The 15,139-nt window shown below is 47.8% G+C and overlaps 2 protein-coding genes across 6 annotated transcripts; one reads left to right on the top strand and one right to left on the bottom strand.

Moving 5' to 3' along the window:
• Positions 1-22: 22 nt before the first annotated feature.
• On the bottom strand, positions 23-8,839 carry PMEL (premelanosome protein). Its single transcript, XM_045555155.1, is given in 13 exon segments — positions 23-186; positions 188-263; positions 882-969; positions 1,073-1,278; positions 1,389-1,473; positions 1,715-1,831; positions 2,617-3,339; positions 3,589-3,750; positions 4,152-4,286; positions 5,310-5,456; positions 5,613-5,723; positions 8,018-8,122; positions 8,806-8,839. Coding segments are annotated over 13 exon segments (2,076 nt in total). The 3' UTR covers positions 23-99.
• Positions 8,840-8,848: 9 nt separating this feature from the next.
• Positions 8,849-14,866, top strand: CDK2 (cyclin dependent kinase 2). Of its 5 annotated transcripts, none has more exons than XM_045553697.1 (8): positions 8,849-9,197; positions 9,898-9,975; positions 10,086-10,206; positions 10,876-11,046; positions 11,872-11,973; positions 12,663-12,806; positions 13,112-13,315; positions 13,467-14,866. In XM_045553697.1, exons 1-8 carry the CDS (start codon positions 9,082-9,084, stop codon positions 13,701-13,703), a joined length of 1,173 nt encoding a protein of 390 aa, XP_045409653.1. In that variant the 5' UTR covers positions 8,849-9,081; the 3' UTR covers positions 13,704-14,866. The 5 variants fall into 5 exon arrangements, with proteins under 5 accessions (XP_045409653.1, XP_045409654.1, XP_045409656.1 ...); XM_045553698.1 differs by having other exon boundaries at positions 8,857-9,197; positions 13,599-14,866; XM_045553700.1 differs by lacking the exon at positions 10,876-11,046 and having other exon boundaries at positions 8,857-9,197.
• The last annotated feature ends 273 nt before the right edge of the window (positions 14,867-15,139 follow it).

Raw genomic sequence — 15,139 nt, 5'->3', positions numbered from 1 at the left:
AAGAAACCAGGACTAGGTTCTGAGTATTTATTTCAGGTTATGGTAGTCTCCAAGGGAAGGCTGGAGAAAATAAAGATGTTGCTGTCAACCCCAAGGAAATCATGGCATCATATGAGAGTACTCAGACCTGCTGCCCACTGAGGAGTGGGCTGTTCTCACCAATGGGGCAAGTGCGAAAGACCCGGGGCAGACGCAGCCAGTGGGTGCTGCTGTGAGGCAGCTGGGGAATGGGGACCGCTGAGCCCTGCTTTAGAAGTCTGCGCCTGATATTGGGAGAAGAAGGAGGAAGCTGGTTAGCAAAGGACAAAGCCAGGCTGCCTGTTCTTCTCCAAAGAAGGGGACATACCCCTATTCCATGTCTGTTTGGCCTTGATCCTAGCTCCCTCCCCTTCTCCTTACCTCCAGGGTTTATTCTCTTTTTTCTGTGGTAACCTCTGTCCCTTCCCATCTCACCCTAGAAGCTCCCCTGCTTTGAGGATATTGGTGCCCCAGGCCTGGGCATCTGCCCTTCTTGCAGGTGGAGAACTCAGTTCACCCAAACTGCTCCACTCTTAATATTATTGACGATAGTCATTAATATCATCAATTATTACACTTTTGCTTCAGAGCCAGGTGCTTTACTCACATTGTGTCTAATCTTTACAACAGCCTCACAGGGAAGATACTAGTTTTCCTACTTTTCAGAGGCTCAGAAAGGTTAAGCTACTTTCCCAAGGCCCCACAGCAAGACTGCAGCCCACGCCTGTCCAACTGCCAAGCTTGGGCTCTTTCCTGGACACCATGCTTCCTCAAAGGGAGTGGTGGTTCCTTCTCCCCTTGAGGAAGAGTGAGTAATGGTAATGAGGGATAAGGGTGTCTGAGCTGGATGGTGGGGCCCTTACCTATATATCAGAAATGCAAGAACCATAGCCATCAACACCAGCAAGATGCCCACAAAGACGGGAACCTGCCCAAAGCCTGCTTCTTGTCCTGTGAACAGAATCCCAGACACTGCATTAGTCAGCATCTGCTCCCTGCCAGCTGGCCTCTGCCCATGCCCCTTCTTCACCCTAGCTCTTGTCCAGGTACCTACCTGGCATGACAAGCTGGGTGCTGACCATTGCCAGGCTGTTGGCATCAACCAAAGACACATTGAGGCAGTAGGTCCCTGAGCCACCCTTCAGTACTTGGTGCAGAACCAGCTCGCAGGCTGGGCTGGGTGGCACAGGCTGGCACAGCCGCTGGGCAGGAGGCTGGCACCCTGGTGATGAGATGTCCATACAGGCTTCCTTGGGCAGCCTAAAAGAGGTATCAGCTTATATTGGGGGATCTGGGAAGGGACACTAGACACCAGAGAACCAGTCAACAGTCAACCCAAGAGTTATCAGGGCAACCAGTGGTACACTCACCCGCCTTGGCAGGACACAGTCAGCTCAAATGCATCCCCTTCACTGGATGGCACAGCCTGCAGGATCTCAGCATTTTCAATTCCCTCTGCAGAGTTGCATGATTATAAGTTGGAATTCCTCTACCAGGCCTCCTTAAAAGCCCATAGACAGGAAAGCCTAGGGCTGTTCCACCAATCCCATCCCTGTGCCTTCAAAAGAGGACCCTGGCATTTGAATATTCTTCCTGTCCTTCTAGGTAAGTAATTCCTCCCAAGGTATGCTTCCACTGACCTGCCCTAGGCAGCACATACCTCCCTTCATCAGCCCCCAAAGTAGGCAAGACTCACGGACAATGTCCAGGGTGAGGGAAAAGGAACCATATCGATACAGAACACAATCCAGGGGGACTTGTCTCTTCACCAGCCTCAAGGTGGCTGTACCATCCAGCAGGGGGCTCAGGGAACCTGGCAGGAGAGGATTGAGGAGGCAAGATCAAGACAGATGACTCACCCAGGGGCAGAGGCCAAGCAGGCATCTTTCCAGGTTGAGCCAGAACTACTGGATCCTGGAGTCACTGGCTTGGAATCAGATAAGATGTGGGAAATCTCATTTTATAGATAAAGAAACAGGCCCAGAAGAAGAAACTGACTGCTGCAGAGTCACACAGTTAGGGACAGAGTTGGAGTTTAAATAAAAATCCTTAAATGTTTACTATGCCCCATACTGTGCCAGGTCCTGGACTAGACATTCAACATGTTAACTCATTTAAGCATCATTATCTCATTCTTCCCTTTTTGCTTTGGGATGGGAATCCAGGAGTGGAAAATGGGAGGATGGGGGTCTCAGAATCTAGGAAAAATTTCTGTGCATTTATACTTGAGCAGAAAATGACATATAAATATTATGCAAATGACCACAGTCTGTTCTCTGGCCTTCCCAATAGTTCTCAGTGGTAGAAAGAGTGCCAAATCCTAACCACTAGGCCACCAGGGAAGACACCCTCAGTGACAGAGAAGCAATAAGCTATCTCCTCATGGCCTAAGGGAAGACCCTGGTTACCTGAACTCCAGATCTATTCCGTGTCATTAAGAAAGACTTGAGGGCTTTATAGCCAGGCCAGTGAGAGCTCTGTGGGGACCATAGTGCTAAGCAAAGGACTAGGTAACATCTGGGTCCGGGTAAGATTTTCAGAGTACAGCAATGATAAATATCTCACCTCAGTGAACCTCACTCACACTGGTTCTCTTACCTGTGATACCTTCCGTAGGCATGATTGGGCTGGCACCTGGACCCTCAGGCTCAGGAGTGGGTAACTCTCCAGCTGTGGCCTGTACCAACTCTGTAGTTGTTACCTGTGCAACTGTGGTTCCAGAGGGCTCTACAGTTGACACCTCTGCAGGTGTTGTGCCTATAGCCTCTGTAGTTGACATATCTGCAAATGTGGTACCTGTGACCTCTGAGGTTGGCAACTGCTCAAGTGTTGTACCTGTGCCCTCTGCAGTTGGCACTGGCACAGGTGTAGTACCTATGACTTCTGTGGTTGGCACCCACAGAGCTGTGGTTCCAGGGGGCTCTGTAGTTGGCACCTGACCAGGTGTAGTACCTATGACTTCTGCAGTAGGCACTTGACCAGCTGTGGTGCCAGGGGCTTCTGCAGTTGGCACATGCCCATCGGTGGTGCCTGGAACTGGGGAGGAGCTACAGGAGGTGAGAGGAATGGCAGCCTGCAGGACCACCTGGGCAGTGACTAGGCCAGGCTCCAGGTAAGTGTGAGTGACCACAAGAGCCCGAGAGATCAGGGTCCCTGTACTGTCTCCAAAATCCCAGGTATAGGAGAGGTCAGCCCCAGCCAAATAACCACTGGGGTCATGGAGCTGGAGGGCAAAGGTCAGAGGTTGATTTTTCAGGAAGTGTTTGTTTCCTCCATCCAAGGCCTGTAGCTGGGACACACTCACGGAGAAAGGCACCTGGTCTGGGATTGGAGACAGAAAAGATGTGAGCCCGGCCTGGGCCACAGCTTCTCTTTTCACAACCACACTCTCTAACCCCAAGCCAACTGACCCACCTTTTACTGGCTCTAAGCCCCACATTTCTCTGCCCAGGTCTTCCTGAGGCTGCCCCTTTAAGGTCGCACACATTTCCCCTTCCCCTTTCCAGTCCAGCCAAGCCTCCCCACCTTCTCCCCATCTATAACTAGCCTTGCCTCTTCCTAAACCCTTACCAGTAATGGTGAACGCCGAGCTGGAGTAAGCAAGGGGCACGTAGCTCCAGGGCCCTCGGCGGTGGTAGACAGTCACTTCCATGGTGTGTGTGCCCAGCATTGCCTTGCCTGTCCCAATGCTCAGCGTGGACACTGGGCCCCCTAGAACTTGCCAGTATTGGCCTGAGGTTTTTGAAATGAAAAGCAGGGAGGATGAGGTTACTGGTCAAAGGGGACTGAGGGACAGGATTAGAAACAGGACACTAGAGTAGAGAGGTCAGGAGGTCTATTGAGGATGATTACTTCTGAGGGTGTTTGGAAGGCTGTGGTATGGGGGGCTGCAGAGAAGGGGTCTTAATGGGGGGGTTCTGTGGAGTGGGACTACAGTTGGAAAAGGGCTACCAGACAGAATTCTGACAGAGAGTTGAAGGGGGCAAGGTGCTATGGAAGAGGAAGGAGCCAAGGGGAAAATGAAGATAAAGGAAAATCACAGAAGTTAACAGGTGAAGCCAAAAAGAAAGGTGATCAGATATGAAGAGGTAAATACAAGTGTGGATGACAGGCCAGAGAAGGGAGTCCCTCACCCCAGGTCTTCCAGACATAAATAAAACTTCTCCTCTGAGACCAAGGGCCAGATGGGCAGGGTTCACCATCAGGGAAGACGCAGGTATCACCAGGTTCTTGAGGATACACTGGCTGTCCTCCCCATACCTGGCTCCCTGAAAGGTAAATACAGAGCCACACTCAAATCCTGGCATTCTTTATTATGCATCAAAACCTCTAAAATTTCTCCTAGAGGATTAGAGAGGGGCTCTGGGAATACTCCCTAGCTAGACAGTACATTCTCCATGGTATAACCCATTTGGGGTGGTGGTGGGGGTGTGGAAACTACAATTTAAGATTCATGTGTATATATTAATACTTGTATAGGAAAAAGATTGGAAAGCCATATATCAAAATGTTAGTGATTTGCTCTAGCTAGTGGGATAAAAATAAAAATAACAGCAGTAGATAACATTTATTGAGGCTTTGCTGTAGGCTAGAGGAGACCTTATGTTAAGTACCTTATATATTATCACTGTTTTGTTTTGGGTTTTGTCTTTTTTTTTTTTTTTTTTTGAGACAGGGTCTCGCTCTACTGTCTGGGCTAGAGTGCAGTGGCATCATCATAGCTAACCTCAACCTCAAACTCCTGGGCTTGAGCAATCCTCCTACCTAAACCTCCTGAGTAGCTGGGATTCCAGGCATGCACCACCACACCCAGCTAATTTTTCTATTTTTTTGTAGACATGGGGTCTCACTGTGTTGCTCAGGCTGGTCTCAAACTCCTAGGCTCAAGCGATCCTCCCACCTCAGCCACCCTAAGTGCTGGGATTACAGGCATAAGCAACTGCACCTGGCCATTACCACATTTTAATCCTTACAACAATCCCTTTATGCTTTGGAAATAGAAGCAAAAAACAATCAAGTAACTTGCCCAGGATCATGTACCAGTGACAAGTTTAAACCTAGGTCCGTCCAGCTTCTAGGTCCACTGGATTCCACTGTCCTTCATTTTAAGGACTGTAATTTTCTTTTCTTTTTGTTTTATCTGTGTTTTCTAATTTTATTACAATGAGTATATATTACATACATAGCTTGCTGAAAAAAAGTGAAGGGGGAAGGGGGCATTCCCTGAGCTCACTGGGGATACCGGGGACTTGAGCCCTAGATATAAGGGCCTAGAGTAGAGAGGTACTCACCATTGATGATGGTGTTGTTGGCCCAGATTACCTGCCCATCTGGCAGTACCTTTTGGCTTCCAGGGAAGTGCAGGGAAATAGAGAAGGAAGCATTTGCACCAATCAGTGTAGGTCCATCATTACTGACCTTCAGGGACACTTGACCACCTGGGAAGGGAAGCTGCATTAGCTGGGATTCCTTGGCTTCCCCTCCCACATTGTTTCCCCTCCCTATCTTCCCAAACTACATTCAACCCAGTTCTTCTTGCTCTTCTCCGCATCCCATTCCCATCATGCCTTCCCTTGGAACTTCTAAGTTCCCACCTCTCCAGCAGTCAAGTCCCTGGACTTCTGTCCACTCTGGATATAGCTTCCTATTCCAGGCTTTAGTTCTGAGCTGCCTTGAGACACCAAGCCAGTCCTGGTCTCTGGGTCCTAAAAGAAATGTGTCATGAGGGTCCTAGGATCCTCGCTCAGTCCCTTCTCAGGGGATAATACTCTCTCCCATATCACTCCATTCACTCTCACATTCAAAATGCATTTTAATTTACTGAATACCCACCAGGTACTACTGTTCTAGGTACAAAGGACTTAAGAAATGCATAAGGTATGGCTCTGAAGGGATTCAAGGTGAAGTATAGGAAATAGACAATACATGTCTTGAATTAAATTATTATAATTCAAGACACTCTTTAATATGTGCCATAACAGACATACGTGTAGTACAACAAAATAACAGACTAAATAGATTAGTTCCATTCTAGCTGATTGGAAGAGACTCCAATGGGGAGTTACCCTAGGACCAGCATGAGCAAATGCATGTAGACATGGAAGGACATGGCAGGTTAGGGGGATTTTAACAGTGTGGTTAATGCACATTGTGAGAAATGAGGCTGAGAAGATGGGTTGGGGACTTTGAGTGCCAGGTTAAGGATCCTGTAAGGCAAGGCCACCTCTGATAGTTTTTTGTTTCACTTTGTTTTAAACTAACCTATAATTCACATACCACAAAATTTACCCATTAGAAGCTTTTGAATATGATCAAATTTATGTTTTAGAAAGATCACTATGGCAAGCAGTGAGGATGGATTAGAAGCAGGCAGAGACTGAGGGTAAGGATGGAGAAGCTAAAATTATTAACTGACTGAGAGAGGTCTAAAGGGAAAAAAAGGATATGATGGACCTCCATATGCCCTTACCCAGATCAAACAACTATCAACATTTTGCCACATTTGCTTTATCTGTTCTTATTGGTTGTTGCTTTTGGTTTAAGGGGTAGGGGGTGGAGTTGGCTAAAGTATTTAGAAACAAATCCCAGACATCTTGTTATTTTTTTATTTTTATTTATTTATTTTTCTTTTGTGAGACAGAGTCTCACTTTGTTGCCCTGAGTAGAGTGCCCTGTGTCAGCCTAGCTCACAGCAACCTCAAACTTCTGGGCTTAAGCAGTCCTCCTGCCTCAGCCTCCCGAGTAGCGCCGGCTAATTTTTCTATCTTTAGTAGAGATGGGGTCTCACTCTTGCTAAGGCTGGTCTGGAACTCCTGAGCTCAAGCAATCCTCCCACCTCAGCCTCCCAGAGTGCTAGGATTACAGGTATGAGCCGGCACACCTGGCCCATCTTGTTATTTTAACCCTACAAATTCAGCATGTATCTGTAAAAAATATGAATATTTTCTTGCATAAGCACAATGTCATTTCACACTAGACAAAATTATCAAACTCAGTCCATGTAAAATTTCATAAGCATCTAGAAAAATGTCTTCTTATAATTTTTAAAATCAGGGTCCAAAATGTAGGCACAATCTTTTAAGAGCCTCGAGTGGAGTGGGTGAGTGTGAACAGACTGTTTCCGGAATACGTTAAGGAATATAGTAAAAGAAAAAGACTTGAAACCGCAGCACAATAAAGGAAGTCAGATTAAGGAGAACTTCATAGAAGTCTGTGAGACCAGGGATATAGAGAGAAAGGGAGACTGGGATAGGATGTATGTATTTCACATATCCTCACCCCCTGTCTACTGTGTGCTGGAAACCTAGTTGATGCTGCTGGGAAAGGAGTTGGAATCGTCTCATTGAGCACCCCATCACTAGAGCAAGACAAGTCATAAGATGCCCCAATCTTTCTCCACTTCCAACCCTCCCTCTTCAGAGCAGCACATGACATTCCAGACCCTCTCACCACCACCACCCCTGCCCCCGCCCCTTGCTCCTTGTCACGAGGCCCCAATCCCCCAGAGCCCTTTCATGTGATGCTCAGCTGAGACCCCTCTGCCTGTCTCTCCCAGGCCCAGAACAAAAGGACTGGGCTGTGTTCACGCATCTATATCCAAAGGGAGAAAAATGGTATCTCCTTAGCCTTCTTATCCAATACCACATTATTTTACTCCCCACTTTAAGTTCCATACCCTAAGGGCCTGAGACATTACCTAAACTAGTCTCCCACTCATTTCATCCTTTTGGAGTCCCTGCTCCAGCTCACTGCCAAGGGGGCATCAGAATTAGTGCCACAAAGACGTACTATCCTGCCTCTCCAAATATGTGAGATTATTTCCAGGCTCAATCCCAAATCTCCATGTAGGGAAGGAGCTCAGATGTCCACATCCTCACTGAATCAAATGGGTGGGAGAAGCCTGAATTTTTGCTGGTATCTCCCATTAGGAGGGGAAAAACCAGCGTAGGTGTTCATCCCCAAATTCACACGTTCTCACCGTCCACACACCCACACTCACCTTCTGTAGTCCCTACAGCCAGCAGAGCACTCATCACAGCCAAACATAAAAGGCACCTTCTCAGCACCAGATCCATCCTGTTCTTCTCTCCAACAACCAAAGTCACTGGGGGGCCGGGATAAGCCCCTATATAACATAAGGGTGCTCATTTGCATAGCCCTTCCTCTTCTCCCTCCAGGGGAGGCCTGGGAGGGCCCGTAGGGCAGGAAAGAGGAAGAACTGACACGAAGAATTGGATCCTTGGACGTTCCTTTCCTATCTCACTACTCAATGTCAGTTTCTGGTTTCACTGGGTCACTCTCATCTTGACACACTCCATTCCCCGGGAAAGAGTTGACTGAAAGACAGCTATGGAACGCATACCAGACACATGCAATTCATCGTGGGACAGTGAATTAATCAAGCTGGGAATTTATTAAAAAGACAGAAACAGAACTTGCATCCAAAACCAGAGAGAGACAGCATTGGAGTAGGCTGAGAGGCTGAGGCAACACTTCTCAGAGGTCGGAGAATCCTTTACAATGAGACTCTCTGGACCAGGTGGAATTTAATCTTAGGGTAAGTACACATTTTCCCCAGGGGTGGTGGTGAAAATAGAGAGTTAGAGATCAGGGAATTCCTGCAGACTAGAGACACAGGTAGGAAAGTCGAACCCAAAGCAGATACTTAGGAAAAGGTGTTCAGCTGCCCCACGGAGAAAGAAACTTGTCTTGCCCCTCAGAACCAAACTTGCACGGGGCGGGGTCACTGGCGGCGAGGAGCGAGGGGATCGCCCCGCCCCCGCTTACGTTGGCCAATAGGAACACCTGGGGGCGGGGTCATGGAAACGCGGGAAGGAGGGGAGGAGCCTCTGGTGGAGGTCGGGAACTGGGGGGCAGGCGGCAACATTGTTTCAAGTTTTACAAATTGACCAGAGCGAGAGATACACTGCGTTCCATCGCGACCTGGGGCCAAGGTGCTGGGCCCTGTTTCCCCCTCCTTGGCCCCGAGAGTCGGGGCCCGCTTTCTGCAGGGTTCCCCGGCCCCCGCTCCAGGGCCAGGCTGACCCGACTCGCTTGCGCTTCATGGAGAACTTCCAAAAGGTGGAAAAGATCGGAGAGGGCACGTACGGAGTTGTGTACAAGGCCAGAAACAAGTTGACTGGAGAAGTGGTAGCGCTTAAGAAAATCCGCCTGGACACGTGAGTGGCTTCTATACCTGGGACTCCAACTGGGGAGCTCCTTGACTGTCCTCCCACCCCAACGGGCGGGTAGCAGTCCAGGGACCGGAAGAGAGCAGAGAGGGACTTTTGAAGTGGAGAGGTGGGTTGGGGGACAGTAGAGAGTTTCCCTAGGGAGAGTATAGGGTTGTGTAGAATCCATGGAAAACTTTCTTCCCGAACTGAGCCGGATGATGCCCCCAAATGTGCAACCAGAGACTCAGGAAGAGAAAGGAGGCCTCTGGGATAAGGTCCAGGACTCTCCACGGAGTTAGGTTATGTGGGAACCGGTGAAGAGCACCTTTCTGAATGAAGAGCCCTCCTCACTGCCCCAACCCCATCCTCATCTTAGAATTCTCTCTTTCAAGAGAATGGCAGTTAAACCTCACTGGCCCCACCGGTCTCTCTCCCACATTTTTTGTCTTTTACCTGCTCTCTGCTTCACCTTCACCAGGTGGCTTTACGTACCTACCTATGGAAAAAAAGGAAATAAAGACCTTAATGTCTCCAAAAGCCACACCCTGATGACCCAAGAGTTAACTCCTTACAGCACCCTTTCTCTTCTCTCACTTTCCTAGGGGATGCTGGGATGGTGTCTCCTTGAGGGGAAAGAATGACTGGGCCTGGGGAAAAGGAATATTTGTAACCATATTCTCATCTCTTCTTTCCCAACCTCTTCAAGTGAGACTGAGGGTGTACCCAGTACTGCCATCCGAGAAATCTCTCTGCTTAAGGAGCTTAACCACCCTAATATTGTCAAGTAAGTATGTGTCTGGGAGGTGATCTGATAGGAAAGGAGGATGAGTGGTGTCTGTATAATGGGGGCATTTCTCTCCCTCACCTCCATTTCCCGGACCTTCCCTTCCCTAGGCTGCTGGATGTCATCCACACAGAAAATAAACTCTACCTGGTTTTTGAATTTCTACACCAAGATCTCAAGAAATTCATGGATGCCTCTGCTCTCACTGGCATTCCTCTTCCCCTCATCAAGGTAATGCTTCTCATCAGCTCCTCCCCATCATGTACATGTCTTGGGGTACTGGAGGCAGTCAGTTCAGGGCCATAATTTGTGATCTTGGCCTCCTTCCCAGCCCTCATCCCCCTGCACGCGCACACACACACACACACACACACACACACACACACACACACACCTTTCTTTTGTGTCTCTTTCCCTGCTCATTATACTCATTAACCCTAGGGTTGGGCTGAAGAATCAAAGTTGAAACTCTAGTGAGTCAACCTAGCAGTTTAGGTGGGAGGTCAGATGAAACTCAGGTAAATGGGATTTGAGGGCACTTGGTAGATTCCTCCAAAAAGCCCTTCCACCTGTTGGTGGGGAAACTAGCCTGTCTCTATTGTCTGTTTTAGGGCTGGATTCTTCACTCTCAGAGCTACTTTCAATCTATCAAGAAACATTTATTCAATGCACATTTATTGAACACCTTCAATGTGCTAGGCACAGGGTATGGAAAAAGGATACAAAACTGAACAAGATTTGGTCCTTATCCTCACTGGGCTGCCAGTTCAATGGGAGAAATAGCTTGTAAACATGTATTATAATCCAACATAGTAATGCTTTAGTAGAGCTTTGGGGGCACAGAGCAAACCTAATCCGCTCACTGTGGAGAAACACAGTCCTCTCTCTCTCCCTTGTCAGAGCTATCTATTCCAGCTGCTCCAGGGCCTAGCTTTCTGCCATTCTCATCGGGTCCTGCACCGAGATCTTAAGCCTCAGAATCTGCTTATCAACGCAGAGGGGGCTATCAAGCTAGCAGACTTTGGACTAGCCAGAGCCTTTGGAGTCCCTGTTCGTACTTACACCCATGAGGTGAGTCCCTCTATAAGTCCCTCTGTGCTTTTCTTCTCTGAGCTTCCCCAGGAGGTGTTCACAAGGGCATTCACAAAGTTACTAAGGATATCTGGACAACATTTTCTCTTTTAGTAGATGGAAAGAATCTCTGACACCCTAAGGAGTCTTAGGGTATGCACAAAATTCATACTGTGGGGCTAAAACTGGACTTAGATACCAAGCCAGGACAGCTGAATGGCATACCATTAAAATTATGATCATTTGTCTCAAGTTTTCCAGGAAGATCCCAAACTGAGGGTTTGGAAAATATGGTCTGCAGTGACATGTACTATGCTAACTCTGAGCTAAGAAGTTGTGTGTAGCCATTTCTTTTTCTTTCTTTCTTTCTTTCTTTTTTTTTTTAAGAGACAGGGTCTTGCTCTGTCACCCAGGACAGAGTACAGTGGCTTGATCATAGCTCACTGCAGCCTTAAACTCCTGGGCTCAAGTAATCCTCCTACCTCAGCCTCCCAAGCAGCTGGGACTACAGGCACCTGCCACCATGCCCAACTAATTTTTAAAGAATTTTTTTGTAGAGACGGTGTGTTACCCAGGCTGGTCTCAAACTCCTGGGCTCAAGTGATCATCCTGCCTCAACCTCCCAAAGTGCTGGGATTATGGTGTAAGCCACTGTGTCCGGCTCTGTATAGTCATTTCTGTTAGGGGAAATCAGAGGGAGGGGAAGGATGGAAGCAAGGAAACTATTAAGAGCCTGAGAGTTAGCAGGGTAGTATTGAGGAGCTGAGCTATGGGAATCTCTATGCCCTATAAACCACCCCTCCCCTTCCTATTCTTGTCCCCTAGGTGGTGACCCTGTGGTACCGAGCACCAGAAATCCTCCTGGGCTGCAAATACTACTCCACAGCCGTGGACATCTGGAGCCTGGGCTGCATCTTTGCTGAGATGGTATGGAGGCATGCCCAAGTTCCACCCAGCCCACTCCTCCCCACATCCAAGAACAGCAGAACTGTTTCTTGGCCCAGATCTATGGCCCTTCCATCACAGGGCTCTCTCTCTAGAGTAGCACCAAGGGGTGGTGGGGAAGGATGGGACTGTTGCCTCTGATATCCACCACATGTTAGGATGCCCTCAAACAGTCTTAGTATGTATAATATATCTCTTATCCCTGAAATGAGCTAAATCATTTCTACATCTGTTTTAACGTCAGTCTGCATATATTTGGGAGATTGAGTTCTATTTAATGTCTCCTTCATTTCAAGATTTGTAGACCTTATTGTAGGGTGCCAGGATTGCAGTGAAGCCAACTGCAGTCACTTTATTCATACCCTTCATTTAAACTACAGGCTTAGATTATGTCCCCCCTCAACCTCTGGCTTTTCAGATTGAAGGATCCTTGAGGCCCAGCCTTATGTGGGAGCTCCCATCCCCTTTAATACAACAGTGCAGTAGGCTGAGTCTTCAAATCAAGTCAGCAACATGTTTTATGGTCCTTTATCTGGGTTGTAACTGGGGACTTGGAGACTTAGCCCATATATATACACACATACACATATATAATGTACATTTATCCCCTAGTGCATTACCTTACAATTGCCCATATTCCTCTCTCAATTCATCAAAAAATATTTGTTAAGCACCTAGTGTGTACCCAGCACCATGCTAGGTGCTGTGGGGAACACAGAAGAAATGGAAGACACAGTCTCTGCCCGCTGTGCTCCTATCTAGAAGTGGCTGCATCACAAGGAGGGGGGATGACCGCAGTGTCTACCCCACACCCCGTGAGTGGCTTGGGATCCCTTTGCTACATGTCAGTGGCACCCCAGACATTCACCCTCTCCCAGCCCCACCCAGCCTTGGGGATCTGCAAAGCCATGGTTGGGGGAAGGAAGGAGGGGGCAAGGAGACAGATGAAGGGACTTCATTGTCTCAGGCTCTGTGTGACTGACCCTGTGAAAAAGGCCCTGGGGAGGGAGTCATGGGGCCCTGCTGACCTTCCACTGCCTGTGGGAACCTCCTTTGTACATGGGACAGTTTTGACTGACGTCAACGTGGGTCTTGGCCTTTCCTCTTTCCCCATTTTCAGGTGACCCGCAGGGCCCTATTCCCTGGTGATTCTGAGATTGACCAACTCTTCCGGATCTTTCGGACTCTGGGGACCCCAGATGAGGTGGTTTGGCCAGGAGTTACTTCTATGCCTGATTATAAGCCAAGTTTCCCCAAGTGGGCCCGGCAAGATTTTAGTAAAGTTGTACCTCCCCTGGATGAAGATGGACGGAGCTTGTTATCGGTGAGAGTGGGGAGTGGGCGCCTATTTCCCTTCATTCATTCCCCCAGGGAAGGGCTTTTCCAGGATGAAGGAAGGATAAGACCAGGAATTCTGGTCTCAGTGTTTTGTTTCCCTAATCCCTCCTTCTCTCCCTTTTGGTGTGCTGGTTCAGATATGGGAGGAGGGAAGTGAGAACTCTGCCTTGGGTAGAAGAAGTTGTGGTTTCCTGATTTCTGGGAACACCTGCTGCCCATATATAGTCCACTATCACATCATTGAAGTCAGCATACATCTCTTCCTCCAGCAAATGCTTCACTATGACCCCAACAAGCGGATTTCGGCAAAGGCAGCTCTGACTCACCCTTTCTTCCAGGATGTGACCAAGCCAGTGCCCCACCTTCGGCTCTGATGTCCTTCTCTAAACCCCCACACCCAATCTCACCCTCTCCTCCATGGTGGGCTTGACCTGGCTTGGCTCTGGGCTGTTTGAACTCAGGTTGGCCCTCTGATCTCATCTGGCTGCCTTAAACACTCACTTTCCCTTCTTGGCCAATCCAACTCTGGGAATACAGAAGTGGAAGGGAGGAATAGGTGAAAATGAAAGAAAATTTTAGTATTAGATGCACTTAAGTCAGACTTCACCACGCTCTCCCCCTCCTCTTAAGTCACTGCTGAGGAGGGCTGGTATTAAAAAACAAAACAAAACAAAGCTGAGTATTCTCCCCCCACATTGGGTTTGCAATCCTAATCTCTGAATGCCCCATAATTATTATTTCCTGTGTTTGGGGATGTCAGGGACTCCAAGCCTCCTGCTGCCACTGTTTTTGTAAAGGCCAACTGATAGCAGGGGTCTAAGTTGGAATTTTTGAGAACCAAGCAAAATAAAATGTGGAGGGTCTGTTTTAAAGAATTAGGTTTAAAAAATAGATCAAATCGGTTTATACCTTAGTTTTAATGTTTCACCTCACCTAATAGGCTGGCAGACTCAAGACTCAGCCCCAGTGGGGCTGCAGAAGAAATGATTGCCCCCGTCCCCTTGTATGTCCCTCCTACGGGCAAAAGGAGTTGGGGAGGCTATGGGACAGGGACTGTGCTTCACTCCAATCTATTGCTTCACCTCAGCCTTATGAGGCAGGTGAGAGATGTTTGAATTTTTCTCTTCCTTTTAGGATTCTTAGTTCTTCAGTTGCCAGGGATCCTTGCTCCCATCTTCCTCTGAAGGCCACCCCCTCCCTACCCCATAGGAGTGGAAGTTAGGGTTTAGGCATTTTGAGAATGCTGACATTTTTCAGGCCTGTGACTGAGTGGGACATTGGGAAAAATATTTCTTTAAAAGAAGGATGAACAATTATATTTATATTTCAGGTTATAGTGATTTTTTTTTTTTTTGTTAGAGTGGGTGGATTTGTTGCCATGTACACCATGGGGTTTTGTAACACAAATGCTAAAAAAAAAAAGTATTTTTTTCCTTTTATGATTTTGTCTCTCTCTCCCACCCCTGTCCTTGAGTGCTCTTGCTATTAACATTATTTGTAATTTAGTTTGTAATTCATTAAAACAGTGTTCCTAGTTTTATAGTTTATGTCTTTCCTCCTTTTATTTATTTACTGAAAGAATGGTGTGTGAGAGAGAATATGAATGTGTATATGTGATAATTGATTTCTGACCACTGTTTTCCTAATCCCTATCTCTGCAGACCTACCCACCCCATCTCATTTTGGTTAGTGCTGAGGGTGAGCAAAGTGGGTATTACTATCCCCATTTTATGGCTCGGGAAACAAGCCTATGTATTTCCTACTTCACTTTCCTCACACACCAGCACGATCCCAGGCCCCCAACCAACAC

The sequence above is a fragment of the Lemur catta genome, chromosome 6 (genome assembly GCF_020740605.2).
Source record: "Lemur catta isolate mLemCat1 chromosome 6, mLemCat1.pri, whole genome shotgun sequence".
Taxonomy (NCBI): domain Eukaryota; kingdom Metazoa; phylum Chordata; class Mammalia; order Primates; family Lemuridae; genus Lemur; species Lemur catta.
The sequence above is the reverse complement of the archived record's forward strand: the minus strand, read 5'-3'. Positions and strand labels throughout refer to the sequence as shown.